We start from the raw sequence: 15,116 nt of genomic DNA on the forward strand, positions 1-15,116 counted from the left end.
CGATGTCGTTCATTTAGGAATTTTGAAGTTTAATTATGTATGTTATTTATCTGTTTTTATTTTCGTTAACTTCGTCCACTCTGTTGTTCTATGTACTGTATTATTTTCATTATTATTATTTTTATCATTTTAATTTTAATATACTTCTCCTGTACATAGGTGGTAGTTGGCACAGTATGCGGATAGATGACTGAGGCAGTAGATGGGGAGGCGGTAGGACTGGAGGAGTGTATCCGGGGGGTGTGGGGATGCAGGGTTTTTATTTATTTATTTATCAGTTTCTTATCCTTTTTTTTTTACTATCCTACCTTGAGTAATTTTATTTTGGATGGTGGTATGTTTTCCTTCCTGTTTTGATACCTTTGTGACTGCAGAGAGAACTTGTTTGTTGTTTAATGTCCGTTTCATTTTGATAAAAATCAATAAAAATCTATTTAAAAAAAAACAAAAAAAGACTACAGAGCAAGCGTGCAGGTGAGCAACCCAGTGTATATATCTATGCGTGTGTATGCGTGTGTGTATATGACTATGTGTGTGTGTATGTATATGTATACGTGCGAGTGTATGTACATGTCTGTGTGGCTATTTGTGTGTGTATGTGTGTATCTATTTGTGTGGCTGTGTATGTGTGTGTGGCTATGTGTGTGTATGTGTGTGTGTATATAAATGTGACTAAAAGTGGCTGTATGTGTGCGTGTACACGTGTATGTGTGGCTAGGAGTGTTTATGTGTAGCGTGTAGCTATGTGTGCGTATGTGTACATGTATGAATAAATACATATATATGTGTATGTGTGCTTGAGAGAGTGTGTATGTATATGTCTATGTGTATGTATGTGTGTGAGTATGGGAGTGGGAGTGTGTGTGTGTGTGTGTGTGTGTGTGTGTGTGTGTGTGTAATAATCCTAACAAAGCTCCACCTGAAGTGCATCTATAGTGGGGGAGGGGGAGAGCAACCCCGCCACCCGCGAGACCAGGGGCCGACAATGAAGAACCCGGAACCCAGGCCACCAGCCACCCCACAGAGGGGAGAAATAGGAGGGAGGCAACCCACCGCCAGCGAGGCCCCCCCCCGGCGGCGGCCGACACGGGAAGAAGCAGCCAGGGATCTCGCGGCGGCGGACTGCGACCCAGGCAATCCCCGGCCCGGGCCGGAAACGTGGCCAGGAGGCCCTCACCCTCCAGGCCAACAACCCCCACCCAGCGAGGGGCCAACCTGCCCGGAGAGACAGAGACGCCCCGGCCGCCGACGCGGGCAGGTGCACCCGCCCCCACGAAAGTGGCCCCCGCTCCGCCCTCAAAGTCGCAAAATGCCGCTCCACCCATAACCGCTCAGCGCTCCAGTAACACTGCATTCGCTCCGCGCACCGCTCTGCGCACCGCTCCAAAAATGTTTGCATGCATATAAAATGCACGTTTACCTGAAGCCTTAGATCTAATCAGAGGTGGATGAGAGAGAGAGAGAGAGAAAGAGAGAAAGAGAGAGAGAGAGAGAGAGAGAGAGAGAGAGAGACTCAGCAAAGTTACGTTCCTTGCAGCCAGTCACGGAGCCGAGAGGAACAATTACGCGGAGCCGACATACGTTTTAAAGTCCAAAAAATAGATATTTACTGACAAGAAAAAATAAGAAAGTAATTTCACCTAACGGAGTTAGCTGGTTTAATACACTTTTGTTTATGAACCTTTCCCGAAACAATTTTTCATTCACTGTTCTCCTCCTATTTTTATACTTTCAATGTCTAAAAGAACTAAAGAAGAACAACAATATTTTCAGAATATGAAATATTTATTTTAAACAACACTTTAATAAAAGATCTTAAGGTGCAAAACACTCAAATTAAACGAATATGGCAGAAAATGAACGTTCTGTTTGCAGGCTTAACAATAAGGCTAAAAACCGAACAAAACGTGCCTTTTAAAGTGCCTAAATCAAAGCCTGCACTAACTGAGCTGGATCGGGACATTTTTCTTAAAGTTCTTCTGAGTTCACTTTCAAAAACACCAGTTTGGCCAAAGTCGGGGGCTTCAGACTCATGCGGTGTGTTACCGGCCAGCCCGGTCCCCTTTAAGGCGGTGTCTGTGTTCGGGTGTGTGGGTGTGTGTGTGTGAGAGACGTGTGGGTGCAGCGGAGGAGAGAGAGGGAGATGCTGTTACGCTTCTCATCTCTGTATATAGAGCCAAGCTAATGACCGTATTTTGACGACCATACGGGCGCCGTGTGGAAAGGCGCACCTTCAGTTTTGTGTGTCATTTGTGGATTAAAAGCACACACACAGCGCACCGACTGAAAAGGCGCCGTCTACGCACATACACATCCGTGCGCCGCACAACACACAAGCATACAAGTGGGCATATTTAAAAATAGAGCGGGAACAAAACTTAGTTTGATTGTACTTTATTTAAGTTATTTACATTAAATCAGTTGTCAGGACTCAGCGTGTCGGGTTTCATCCGAGCCTGATCGCGCTGAGACCGGGAGCAGCAGAGTCACTTTCCGATGCTTTTGCGAAAGCCCGAACAACAGTCCAGTCCAGCAGACACGTCAGCCCACGCATCTACAATCCTTCAGCAGTAACGACGGAGCCGCCGCCCGAGCGGCACCGACCTCCCCGGCCGCGGGGACGCGCCGGGATAAATGATCATGCCGCGCACGCTCTCCCCAGTGGTGGGCGCAGACCCAAGTAATCGATTACTGATCCTGGCGGATCTAAACGTACTCTGTGCAAAATGAAGGATTTACTCTCTAAATACACACCATTTCTCTTACTATTACACGTACAGCTAGCTGAGGGTCTTCTTCTCCTCATTTGGTCGGGAGTTGCTATGCAGTCCCGCGGCCCTCGCAGCCCACACGTACAAAACTGAATTCTTTTTGCGGCCCTCTAGGTGGCGCTCGCAGCCCAAGTTTGGGCCGCGGTCCTATGGTTACGAATCACTGCTCTAGACCAATCACACCTCACTCAGTCACCTCACTCAGTCCCTCTCACTCTGTCATACATCACATATTATTTTCACTCATCCTGACTTATGCTTTCTCTCTCACTCGCACACATGCCCGCTATTACACCCAGTCTCTATCAAAAACATATAATATTGAAGAAATAATTTAGAGAAAGGCATAATTAAGCAGGAATCTGAACCAATCAGCAAACAAGGATGGATTGGCCTGGTTTTCTGCTAACAGAAGGGTTTGGACTAAAGCTCAACAATTAATGACAGTATTAACAATAATTGGCTGATGTGGTGCTAAAGAGATGGTCTGATCTTTTGTTTATGCATCACCTGCAAATTGTTCAGTCAAACTTGACCTTTGATGGACTCTGTTTAGAGACGTTTCAGAATTAACAGCGTTGTGTTGTTGTTGCTTACAAATACTGAAATGAAAAAAATCATTTTCATAATGCCATTTTGTGAATTCTTATTTTAAAGTTAACTTCCCACTTACTTTAGCTCAGTATATTAACTTATCACTGAGTTCCTGTCAACTTTATTGAAGTGGATTACACTAAGAAGTGTAATACAAATTTCAAGTTATTTGGGCAGAATATATTACAGTAAATTAATATGACTCAAAGTATGAGTTTTAACAGCTTGATTTTAATTAAAAACTTTACCTAGATACAAGTTTTCACAACTTCAAAGAAAGCAAGCTCACTTAAATATAATAATTTCACTCTACTTCACACAATTAAATTTGTTTACTTACTTTTCCCAAGGTAATCGGTTTCCTACATTTCTTTAAGGAAACTCAACTTGTTAGAATATACGGTGTAGGTGTTTTGAGTTTTCTCCCATCCTGAGATGGCTGAACATTTTTATTTGCTGATTCTTTTCATCAGACATACCTGACATGTTTCGAGTCACCAGATTGTGTGTTGGTCCCGCCCTTTATCAGCTGATGTTAAGAGGAGGCGTGACTCACCTGTAAATCTGACAGGTCTGTCAGATTTACAGGTGAGTCACGTCCTCTGCTTTTCTTTTGTTGCTCTTGTTTTTCCTGTTGCCAGAGTCCTTACAACCACCAGGAAACTGGACCATATTACACCGGCCGCTCTCAGTGAAACACGCACTGAAGCCACTGCTGCACCCTCGGGAGGTTTATTTGTTTGTTGTTGTTTATTTATTTGTAGTATGAGTGTTGAGCATGTACTTCAGTAATACGTTCATGTAAATCTATGGTCTTTATAACCATAGTAAATTTCCATTTTTTACCGTAAAATGTGGGAGGAGGGGGCACTTCAAGTGTGGTCACCCTGGGGAGCCACACTGAGTTAATCCGGGTCTGCTCTATTGAAAGGAAAAGTCCCAGGTATTTGAGTTCTGATTTAAACTTTTTAGGGGCGAAACTTTGAAACTTTTATGCTTTGTTAAAAGAATTGAGTGTATTACATTTTCTTTAAAACCAATTAGGATCTGCAGAGGATGGTGAAGTTCCAGAAACCTCCTCGGTCTTCCTCTAGGCCTCAATCCCAGACTAAAACTAACTGACATAAACGTTATTTATAAATAAATGTAATACACTTGTGATCACCTTAGATATTAATAAGAGAGTAAATATATTTTATTTGGGTAAGGACAGACATTTACAAATAAATAAATCAGTTGTGAAAGCCCGAACAGAAAACCAAACCAGACTTTATTTTCAACAATTTGTCAAAAGTTGTCTACAAATATTTTTACTTCAAAAAATAAACGTGAGAAAAAAGTGGCTAAAAAGTGTCTGAGATGGAGACGTGTCACATTTGTTCCCTTCTGTTCTCATATTTGTAACAGAATCTGGTAAAAACAGGGTTTTAATGGGGGTAAAAACGTCCTGAAACCAGAGTGGAAGCTCTGAAAATGTGTCCACAAGTTGATCTTGAAAGGACTTTAGGCTGATGGTTCACAGGAAGGTGAAGCCAGCTTTTACTTTCAACTTACAGAAATGTTTTTGGTTGTGCTTAAGTTTTTATCCCAACATTGTTTACTGGTACTGGTATTGCTGGTTAGATAGATTCCTTTGACAGAGTCCGACCAGAGAGAAGGACACGCTGAAACATCTCCAAGCACACATTAGTTTTGACATTAGTTTACAGGATGGTGATCGACATCTATATATGAGCATGTGTGGTCTATACAAGAAACAAAATACAAACAATATTAACACTGTACAATTGTATGAATAACTAAATGATAAGCATAACTGACCCTAAACCTAACTCATTTTTGGTTGGGAAAAGATTAACTTAATACACCAAACACGCAATGAATGAACAAAAATGCAGTCACTTAAAAGGTTAGTATTGAAATGAGAGATTTGAATGAATGTGTGGGTCTGTGGCTCCATCTAGTGGACAGACCGCAACTACACCTCTTCCTCTCAGTGAGGGACGCATGAACAGCGGTAGAAATTAACACTAAAGAGGCTAAATAAGCTGCACTGATACAAATAGATAATGTAAGGAACAACCGGAATATAGTTTAAAGCTGCATAAACATCACACTGCAAGAAGAGCTGATTGCAATGTCACGTTAACTACTAAAACTAACAGAGGTATTCAACATGCACATAAACGCAGTATAGTCAGGCAGTTTAACCACTCAATGTCTAGGCAAGTTTGAGAACATCTTAATACTTACTTTTGCCTTTGCACACAACCAGTAGGGTGTGTCTGCAGCCTGAAGGACTGAGGCGTCTTGCAGGTCGCAGACAGATACACTTGGGCTGTCAGTAGATATGTGCTCAGAAAGGAAGTGATATCGCTAATGTGTGGATTTCAAATTAAAGTAACAAAGAAACATAAGACTTTCTGACACTAACTCAAATGACATTGAGATATCTCAGTGAGGTGGATTAGTGAGCTGATGTCTCACTCACTCTTGGCGTACAGGTGGATAGCTGCTCTCTGTGAGGATCTGACTTATGGTCTCTGGCAGCTCGTCCAGGTTCTAGTCCCGTGACTAAAACTTCAGAGGTAAAGTAAGAGCACTGAAGTCAGACAGACATGAAAGGAGTAGCTGAGTAATAACATGTTTGAAAAGTTTACAATACAAAATTCTAAAATCTTGATTGAACACTAAATGTAACATCTCCACAATAAATAGAAGAACCATGAAATCAAACAGCTGTTAAGCAGCAGGAAAATGTGAGTAAAGCTGTCAGCAGTGAAGTCCTGAAGATGATGAGGTTCAGCAGGTGGAGGTTTATCCTCTGGTCCTCAGCAGCTGCTTCTCCTTCTAGTCATCTGGTTCTGAAGTAAAACTAATTATGAGAAAAACGTCTCAGTTTCAACATCTGATATGTTGTTTATGTTCTACTGGGAATAAAATCCCAGTTGATGAGATTTGCAAATCATTACATTTTGTTTTATTAAATTTTACACGGCATTCCAACTTATTTGTAATTAGGGTTGTATTTGGTAAAGAGGTTTAAACAAAAGAATATGCATTTTTGTCTAAATGTCAAAGTTAGCGTGTAGTAAATGTGGTGCTGAGATTTGATGTCCTGTTGGATGAGAAAACATTTTACTCACCAGCTCCACTGTTGTCGTCGTCATCATCATCCACAGTGACCTCTATCAGCTCCATATCAACTGTTGGTTCGTCTGTCAAAGATTCAACAAAACGACTGGGACATTCCTGGTTTTCCAGTTTTATGTTTTCTGCATCAATATTAGTCTTTGTAATGCATCTTTAGAATAGTACCTACAATTTTGTTGTATATAGTTAACAACAATAACACCAAAGGCAGTTTGTCTCTACATCTCCTGTTTTATTGTGCCAGTTACTTTGAGTATTTTCCTGACAGCAGGCACAGGAGACCAAGCAAATATATGGCTACGTGGCGGATAAACTTGTAGAGTGCTGATCAGAGGGTTGAAAGCAAACAACAGTTAATTCAATTCAAAAATACTTTATAAATCCAAGAAAGGAAATTAATTAATTAATGATGGTCAATCATTAATTAACTCTTCCAGTCATGGATCTGATCATCGACTCTCTTTGACAAAGGTTTTGTCACCAGATCTGTTGTTCATCCCTGAATAGTGTGTTTGTTTGTCTGCTAAACTTGATGATATCAGCCCTTTGAAACAATAAAAACAAGCATCAAATATCTGAAACACTTCCAGTTGGTTACAGATGCAGTTGCATAAAAGGAAGTTTGTAGTGTTTTTAAGCAGAAATTACACAAATAACACAAGAGTCATGATGATTTATAAACTAAAACGACAGCTTTTGTGTATATTTGGTGCTGAGGTTTTTTCTGTTGGATGAGAAAACATTTTACTCACCAGGTTCTTTCCTTCCCGTCTTGTTCTGTTCATCAGCTTTCAGCTTCTCCTCTGTCAAAGATTTAAAACCACAACGTCACACTAGTTTCTGTCAATAACAGTGAATTCAGCAGCTACTGTTAATACGACACATTTATGTCAAGAATTGAAGGAACCGTCATGAGAGGCTTGAATCAGCTTCTAAAATGTGGACTCATTGGGGTTCAATGTTATAAATGATCACATTACATTAGCTGAGTATCAATGTTTCTGACAAGAGAAAGAAAGAAAGTGTGGCCAGGCATGTAGACTGTGAATGCTGAAATGAGAAGTGATGAAAGTTAAAAACAAACGAGATAAACCCAGTAGAGACGGTCCGTGTTGAACCAGAGAGGTGAACTCAGAAACCGTGGAGGAAACGGGGACGAGTCTCCAGCTGCGCTGGATCTACGGTTGTGTGTCGGTAGAGAAGCATGAATCACTTCAGAGGTGACAAATAAAACTGAAATAACCTTAAATAAGAGCACAGATGATCTAATATGTGATTTATGATTTTTTTTAATGTTGGGCCACAGTCCTATGTGAACATGAGAAGCCTCAATTTCAACTTTAAGGTTCAGCTCTGTGGCCTAACTCTGAGAACAGCCTCGATTCTAAGACCACACTGTCTTAACGTTGACCGCATGGTCTTAAAACAGGAAATTAAGGATTTACACCCCCAATTTAGACCCCTATTTAAAGCAGGCCCCCTGCCTGCGATCAGCGTGACTAGCATGTTCCTAGGAGCCATCCCTCAGCTGATGCTAGTCCACTGGTTACCGAGAACCAGTGAACTCATCCTTTGTCCACCCACGTTTCAACGGAGTGACCTGCAAATGTTCCGACGCTTTGATGAGCGGAACGTAGACCCGTGTGCAATGAGACGCCGTGACCAGGCTACAACGACCAGGGAAAGGGGGAAAGCCCAGCGGCAAGCGACGCTGCCTCATTTGTCTCCGAGAGACAGAGAGAGAGGACAAGAGAGAGAGCTGAACCACCGGTGGAGCATAAAATCAGATACCTGTGGACCGGGACCAGAACCACCAGTTCCACAACCACCAGGACCACGCCAACCTCCAGAGCAGCTCAACGTAAGAGGCTTGCGTTTTAGTTAGTTTAAAGTGGTTAGCGTTGAGTGTGTTAGCTGTTGATCTGTTCTGATTATTACTGTGTAACGCGCTGAGGGTCTCTCAAGTGGACCGACGGTCGTTACGTTTGTGTAACATATTGTTACAGGCCCGTGTAAGTGGACCCAATATAACGTGTTCCCTCACTACCGAAGCAGTTCGTGCTCCTGTTTCCCTGTCAAATGCTTAAGAGCAAGTTAATTCAAATATTTAACCTGTTGAATGTTGTTACTTTCTTTAAATGTTTTTACACATAAAATGAGAGTAAAAGAATATTTACTTCCTTGTTTGTTAAAATCATTATTTTAAGGTCCAAGGTTCCTCACGAGGAAATAAAATTATCTGATGTATTTAGTTGTGGTGGTTTAAACTTCATCTCTGTCTGGCATCCTCAATTTAGTACTTGAATACATTCAAGTATAAAATATATATTTATAAAAGATATATATAAACATGTATGTGTTTATAATGATGACAGACAGAAGCACATTTCATTTTATGAATGTGATGTTTTTGTGAGAACTTACTTCTTATAAGACACCACACGAGACCCCCGAGAACAGGGGCACCCAGGATACCCACGGTAGTCGCGACTCCCAGTATAACATAGATGGAATTAGCTATATTTCATACAATAAAAAATAAACATTTAAAGTTTGATTACAGTGGATTTCAATGTCTCAACTCCTCAGAAAATTGATGACGTGAACAAATAAACACTGATGTGTAAAAACGTACTCCTGATTAGAGGGTTGAGCAGGATTTCACTCTGATTAAAGCCGACAGGGTTTTCCAACACACAGGTGATGAAACGTTCCTGGTTCTCCTATAAAATATAAGAAACAACTTTTAACTCATAATTCAAACACACATTTAATTTTAAAATGATTACAAACAGATTGTTCCAACAAGCAACAACATGATGGACTAAGAGGAACCATCAGACTTGTGAAACTGAATAAACACAGAAACCTTCAAATGTGAAGTTACAGAGAAAAAAACATTAATTCTTGCTGACTAGATCCCCGACCAGGTGGAGCTACCAGCAGGAACCCCGGGGAGCAGCGGAGGTTCACATTTCAGAGGCTTCAGTAACATCATGTGATGAAACGTTAGTCAGCATCACAGTTTAAAACATTCAACTAAAACAGCTCTGTTCTGCTGACTTTAGGATTCATTTCTGTTGGGTGGAGTCAGTTCCTGCACCCCAGATACTGGACTCTAACACCACTAATTACAAAACCAGAGAGTGATGTCACAGAGGGTTTGTCCTTGCAAAGGACTCAAAAGATTCCCTCTAAACTTTAGTCACATTGTGACAAAAACAGACGCAAAGTATTCTGAGTTTCCATCAGCTGCTGTTGGAATATTTGGATAAATAAAAGAAGAAGTCTGCACATTGATGCAGAAGATTATTTATCAACATTTTGTTCATCAATGATCCTTTTCACCCACAAACATCATTCTGACTGTACAGTACCCGTGTTATTTTTAACATCTTGTTTCCAGTAACATTGTTGTCACCAAGTATCCAGCTAGGCCTGACTGGTCCATGGTCATCAACGATGTTGCCTTCACAGGTCAGATTACAGTGGGTCTTTTCATCGTTGCAGTCTGAGGAAACAGTGGGTTTGGGGACTGGAGCTGACAGGAAGACAACACATGAAAATGTTCTTGAAATCAGAGGAAAAGCAAACAAAAACACCAAACTACAGTCAGAATTCCTCCACTTACAGATGATCTTGATTTCAGTGGGGTTTTCATATTCGTAGTTGACTATTGGCGTGTAGCTGCCGCTGTGTTCAGGAGTCACATTGGAGAGCGTCAGGCATCCAGATGTTTTATTCAAGGAACAGTGGCCTGAACATATGAAAGATATTTCATCATCAAAGTGTTTTAGTGTCATTTGTCTTCATTGAACTGGTTTTTAAGATATGGAAGTTACCTTAAGTTGACACACATTTAAGTGGGATAGAAAGTATCAAGTGGACTGAGATCATGTAGCCACAAAAAGATCTTGTTAATGAGGAGACGTGCAGGTCCTTGAATGACCACTAGGGGCTGCCTCCAAAAGAGAGTTGATCTGCACTGATCTCAGGTTTAAAATGTCAAACTAGATGTGTATGAAACTGCACCGACAAAAACAGCAGCGAACTAGAAGTTGTATTACTTTGTAAATGTTACCATCTAAACATTCTGGTATCCAAACCAATTTCACTACGGCAGGGATTTCTGTTAACTAGGTAACATTAAACTCAGATGGAATTTATTACCTTTATTGTAAGAATTACATCTCTTTGTTTCTACATATAACTATGACCAAAAACTGGTATCCTACAACTCCCGTCAGCTGATTTAAAACCCCATCCCCTGTTTGCTGTGAATAATGTTGGACCAGCCAAAAAGGCAGAGCTGAACGTCTAAACATACGCAGCAAAGAATGACGGCCTGGACTCAAACCTGCGCTGCTGCATGAGGCCGTGGCCTCCAAATGTTGCAGCTCAGCCCACTGAGCTAAACCTGAACCTAAACATGTTTGCATGTTTTAGGTTGGACTGGATTCAGAAGCAAAAACTTAAAATAATGACTCCTAACCACATTAAAAAAGATGCAATCACATTTGAAAAAAATAAGATTCCGATTCAGATTAATAAAAAAATATAATTTGTAGATCAATCAAAACAGAAATAATGATTATTGGTGGCCTTCACTTAGATGAAAACATAAATTTAAAAGAATTACTTCTTACACATTTCAATAAAAGACACCCAAACTTCATTTTCTTGGTTATTGAACTTTACTTTCAAGTTAAATCATGGGTGAATGTACCTTTAAAAATATGATAGCATTTGACATCGCCTCCAGACCAGTCCACAGCCAGGTTATCTCCATGTTTCCAAGTTATGTTTTTGAGTGGACCAGTCACAGAGTCTGGACGAAGGACAAATGAGGAACCCAGCTTCCTGTAGGGGTCTGCTTTACCTGTAAAATATAAATAAAAATAAAAATGTCATTATACACATCTTTAAATGACAGGAGTAAGCAGCTTCTTCTCTGTTATCTGTTTATAATTATTTTCTGCTCTGATCTTGTTTAGACTTCCATCTTTTTCATAAAAGCAAACCTTTTTCTTTTATGTACTATAGAAAATGAATAGACCTTCTTTACTTTTGAGAGATAAATGATAACTGTGTCCTGTTGGTTCGTCCTGTTCCTGACGGTCATTAGAAAAAAAGTCAGTTTCACCTAATATTTTCTTGTGATTGGACTTTAGCAGGAAAACAGCAGGTCGTGAGGAATTAATGAAGCAAGGAGTAAATACTGGACTTAATGTGCCAACAATCGTTACTTTGGCCAGAAGGTGCTGTGGGGTTCATCCAAGATGGTCATGTCCACTTGTTCATGGTGGAAGCCTCAAATGTTTGAAGTCAGAGGAAGATTGGGGAACGCATGTGCAAGTTAAAACAACTTTTCCTCTCATGGTGAGACATTGAACTTTGCCTCCAGTAGAAAGTTAGTTTTCACCGTCAGTCATCTTCAATGTGGGAACTACTGGTTGACCAGGTTTAAGGTGTATCGGTTCATCCGGTTTGGAGCAGGAATGCAAACTAGAAATAACAACATTCCTTGTTGCCAGCAGGTAACGCTACGAGCGTTCCTGGATATTCCACCGTTCAGGCTCAAATTACAAGCAGGGCTCGGCTGGGCGGGGATTTCCTCCGCAGGGAGCGGCCTGAGGCCATGGATGTATTAAATAGGCCAGAGGAGCTGCGTGCGCAGCGAAGAGCACGAGCCGGGCGCGTGCCGGCCGACAGTGATGGCGCGCTCTGAACGAACACCTGCAGCTCGTCATCTCGTGCGATTGGGTTCAAGAAAGCAATCCATAACACATACACATTGATTTTAGGCTAGATTAAATAGGCTGACCATATTTTGATTTTCAAAAAAGAGGACACTCAGCCCGGCCACGAGATAGCCTACTTAAATGATACTCGCAGTTTACTCAAAGATTCGTTATCATTTTAATATATTTAAAGTTAATATGTATGGATATAATATTCAGTTATATTACAAAACAATATCTCTCAAAGACGGAAATTCAGATAGGCTTCTCAGAAGTTACTCAACTTTTTTATTATGTCTAAAATAATAACAGTTACAGTCAGTACTCGAATTGTAAAAAAAAAATCAGGGGGGATGGTGGATTTTATCATATGGGGACAGATAATTTGTGCTGATTACAAATAATATAATATATTACAAATAATAGCAGTGACCAAAACACCTGCAGAAATACTGCAGGAATGACATAGCAGCAGCAGCCTTCTGTAAGCTTTAAATATCCACTGGGCTTACATCAAATACATCAAAACACAACAATAAAAAACACTTTTCTGAACTTATCAATATGACTCTGTCCTGCACAGGATAAGTAAAATGGATCACTGCGAAAACTCAAAATCTTAACAAGAATATTGGTCTTATTTCTAGTTAAAATGTCTTATTTTAGTTTAAAAAAATCTCATTAGACTTTAAACAAGACTCATCACTGGAAAAAACATCAATTTTCACTTGTTTCAAGTAGGTTTTCACTTAAAATAAGTAGAAAAATCTGCCAGTGGAACAAGATTTTTTTGCTTGTAATAAGAAGATAAATCTTGTCCCACTGGCAGATTTTTCTACTTATTTCAAGTGAAAATTTACTTGAAACAGATGAAAATTGTCAAATAAGTTATTTTTCTGCTGTTATTTTTCTGGTGATGACTCTAAATGCTGAAATAGCAGTAAAACCACATTCATTTTTATTTCAGGGGGGGTGATTTTGACCGTTTTTATTTCAGGAGGTAATGCTTTCTGGCACCCTCTCGACTCCCGGGACCTCCGTAAACTGATTTATGGTTCCGCGTTACACCAACGCAGTCCCTACGCCGTATGGTACGCAGCGACCCGCACGTACGTTGCGCATCGCCGCGTACATACGGCGTGGTCACACACGCTGAACCAAACAAGGATAACTGGGGGGCGCACACACATATACACACACACAAAAGGAAAACCGGACATTATCATCAATTTATAAAACCCGCCCGGACGCCCCGGACAGGACGTAAAAAGAGGACATGTCCGGGGAAAAGAGGACGTTTGGTCAGCCTAGATTAAACAATGTATGGCTGAATAACAGCGAATTTCTCTTCAAACTGACACGAATAAAAATACCAGAATGACATAGAATATGTATTACTCCACACTGCATTTGCTACATTTTAAATTTAGGTATTTATTCTAGTTGTGTGTTCTGCTTTATTTATTTTTTGTTTGTTTTTAACTCATTCATTTAACTTGTATTTTCTCTGAGTATCGTGGCACAAATTAAGTATATGTAATCATGTGTGTGTGATATAAATAGAATAATAAGTGAATGCATGTTGTAACATAAATATGTCTGACATTTATATTAAAACCAAAAGGATTGAAAATCAGTTATAAATAAACTTAGTTATGGGTATTTTAATCGTTGATGAGTGTCTGCCTCTGTGTTAACTAATACCTGCTTCCCCCGGCCAACATGGCCGCCGTGCCGAGTCATGGTAGCAATAGCCGGCATTTTACTTCTGACATCTGATAATACTACTACTAATAATTATTATTATTAAAATAAACGAAAAAAACTACTAAATATGACGCCCAGCATAAACTATACGCATTTATAAAAGGTTTTTAACTTTTAACTAATTTTTCAACAAAGTAAATTAGGCCTACTTACCAGAAACGCCATTTACCATCAGTAGAATGAAAAATAGACAAATCCAGAACTTCATATTGTTCACTAAGTTTAACAAAAACTTGTCAGCTTAATATAAGTTATTTTGTCCAACATGTGTGGATAAATTAAAAATTAAAAAAATTTGTTCAGATCTGCATTGATCTGTAGTCCGGAAAGAAAGAGCTAACAGGAAGAACACAGGTATTTATACATCTGTGATCACGTAACACGTAGAATATGACGTATGTTTAATCAGCCAATCCGTACGGTCTGTTATTTAACAACTGTGATGTGAAATAAAAAGAAGTGTATAAAGTACTTGAAAAATAAGTAAAAGTATAAGTACCAAAACTGAAAATGACTTTGGTAAAAGTCACCTAAGAAAATTACTTGAGTACTTGAGGCAGGTATGGAGCTGGATGTAACAGAACCGAAACGAAACTCTGCAAAGACCAGGAAATCCCTCTTTAATAATAGTTTTTTTACTATTATATATATATAAAAAATAGTAAAAAAAACTATGTGTACGTTTTATTCTGTATTGGGGTAAAGTGAAGTCCTTTAACAATGAAAATGAGAGCAGAGACATTTGAGGAGAACGCAGACACGCAGACTCATCCTGACAGATACCAGTTCAATTTTATTTATATCGGGTCCATTACAAGACAAGTTGTCTAGGATCTTTCCAGAGACCAGAACACGAACCCCCACCAATTATTACATGAACACTGGCAGGTAACAATGGACACCTCCGTAGGAGAAATAAACCCAGCATAAACTATATGTCTTTAGATTTATCTTGTATTTCTGAACAAATAAAATTATGTAGGTCTACTTACCAGAAAAGATGACTGCTCCATTCAATAGAATAAAAAGTAGACCAATCTTGAACTTCACATCGAGGCTGAAAGTTTAACAATAACAAATCAGTTTAATA

General features: G+C 39.7%; 2 protein-coding genes across 5 annotated transcripts in view; both read right to left on the minus strand.

The window, feature by feature from the left end:
* LOC133425044 (NACHT, LRR and PYD domains-containing protein 12-like) overlaps nt 1–15,116 on the minus strand; it is a 210,295-nt gene that overhangs the window by 188,089 nt on the left and 7,090 nt on the right. The window lies entirely within an intron of this gene.
* Nucleotides 4,615–14,340, minus strand: LOC133425218 (uncharacterized). Of its 4 annotated transcripts, none has more exons than XR_009770941.1 (9): nt 14,180–14,340; nt 11,245–11,397; nt 10,150–10,275; nt 9,896–10,059; nt 9,154–9,241; nt 8,943–9,035; nt 7,271–7,321; nt 6,512–6,617; nt 4,615–6,229 (listed from the first exon to the last, which is right to left on the minus strand). XR_009770941.1 is itself a non-coding variant. In XM_061715947.1 (9 exons), exons 1-9 carry the CDS (start codon nt 14,232–14,234, stop codon nt 6,216–6,218), a joined length of 816 nt encoding a protein of 271 aa, XP_061571931.1. In that variant the 5' UTR covers nt 14,235–14,340; the 3' UTR covers nt 4,615–6,215. The 4 variants fall into 4 exon arrangements, 2 of the variants coding, with proteins under 2 accessions (XP_061571931.1, XP_061571930.1); XR_009770940.1 differs by having other exon boundaries at nt 4,615–6,240; XM_061715947.1 differs by having other exon boundaries at nt 6,512–6,583.

This window comes from Cololabis saira, chromosome 24 (assembly GCF_033807715.1).
Source record: "Cololabis saira isolate AMF1-May2022 chromosome 24, fColSai1.1, whole genome shotgun sequence".
Taxonomy (NCBI): Eukaryota; Metazoa; Chordata; class Actinopteri; order Beloniformes; family Belonidae; genus Cololabis; species Cololabis saira.

Bases quoted from the DNA above. Each gene is read 5' to 3' on its own strand.
- LOC133425218 (XM_061715946.1), bottom strand. From the start codon at position 14,234: ATGAAGTTCTGGATTTGTCTATTTTTCATTCTACTGATGGTAAATGGC. The intron at 9,242-9,895 runs GTACTGTACAGT...TATATTTTATAG, and splicing joins AGATGTTAAAAATAACACGG to GAGAACCAGGAACGTTTCAT. The intron at 6,584-7,270 runs GTGAGTAAAATG...AATCTTTGACAG, and splicing joins GACGGGAAGGAAAGAACCTG to ACGAACCAACAGTTGATATG.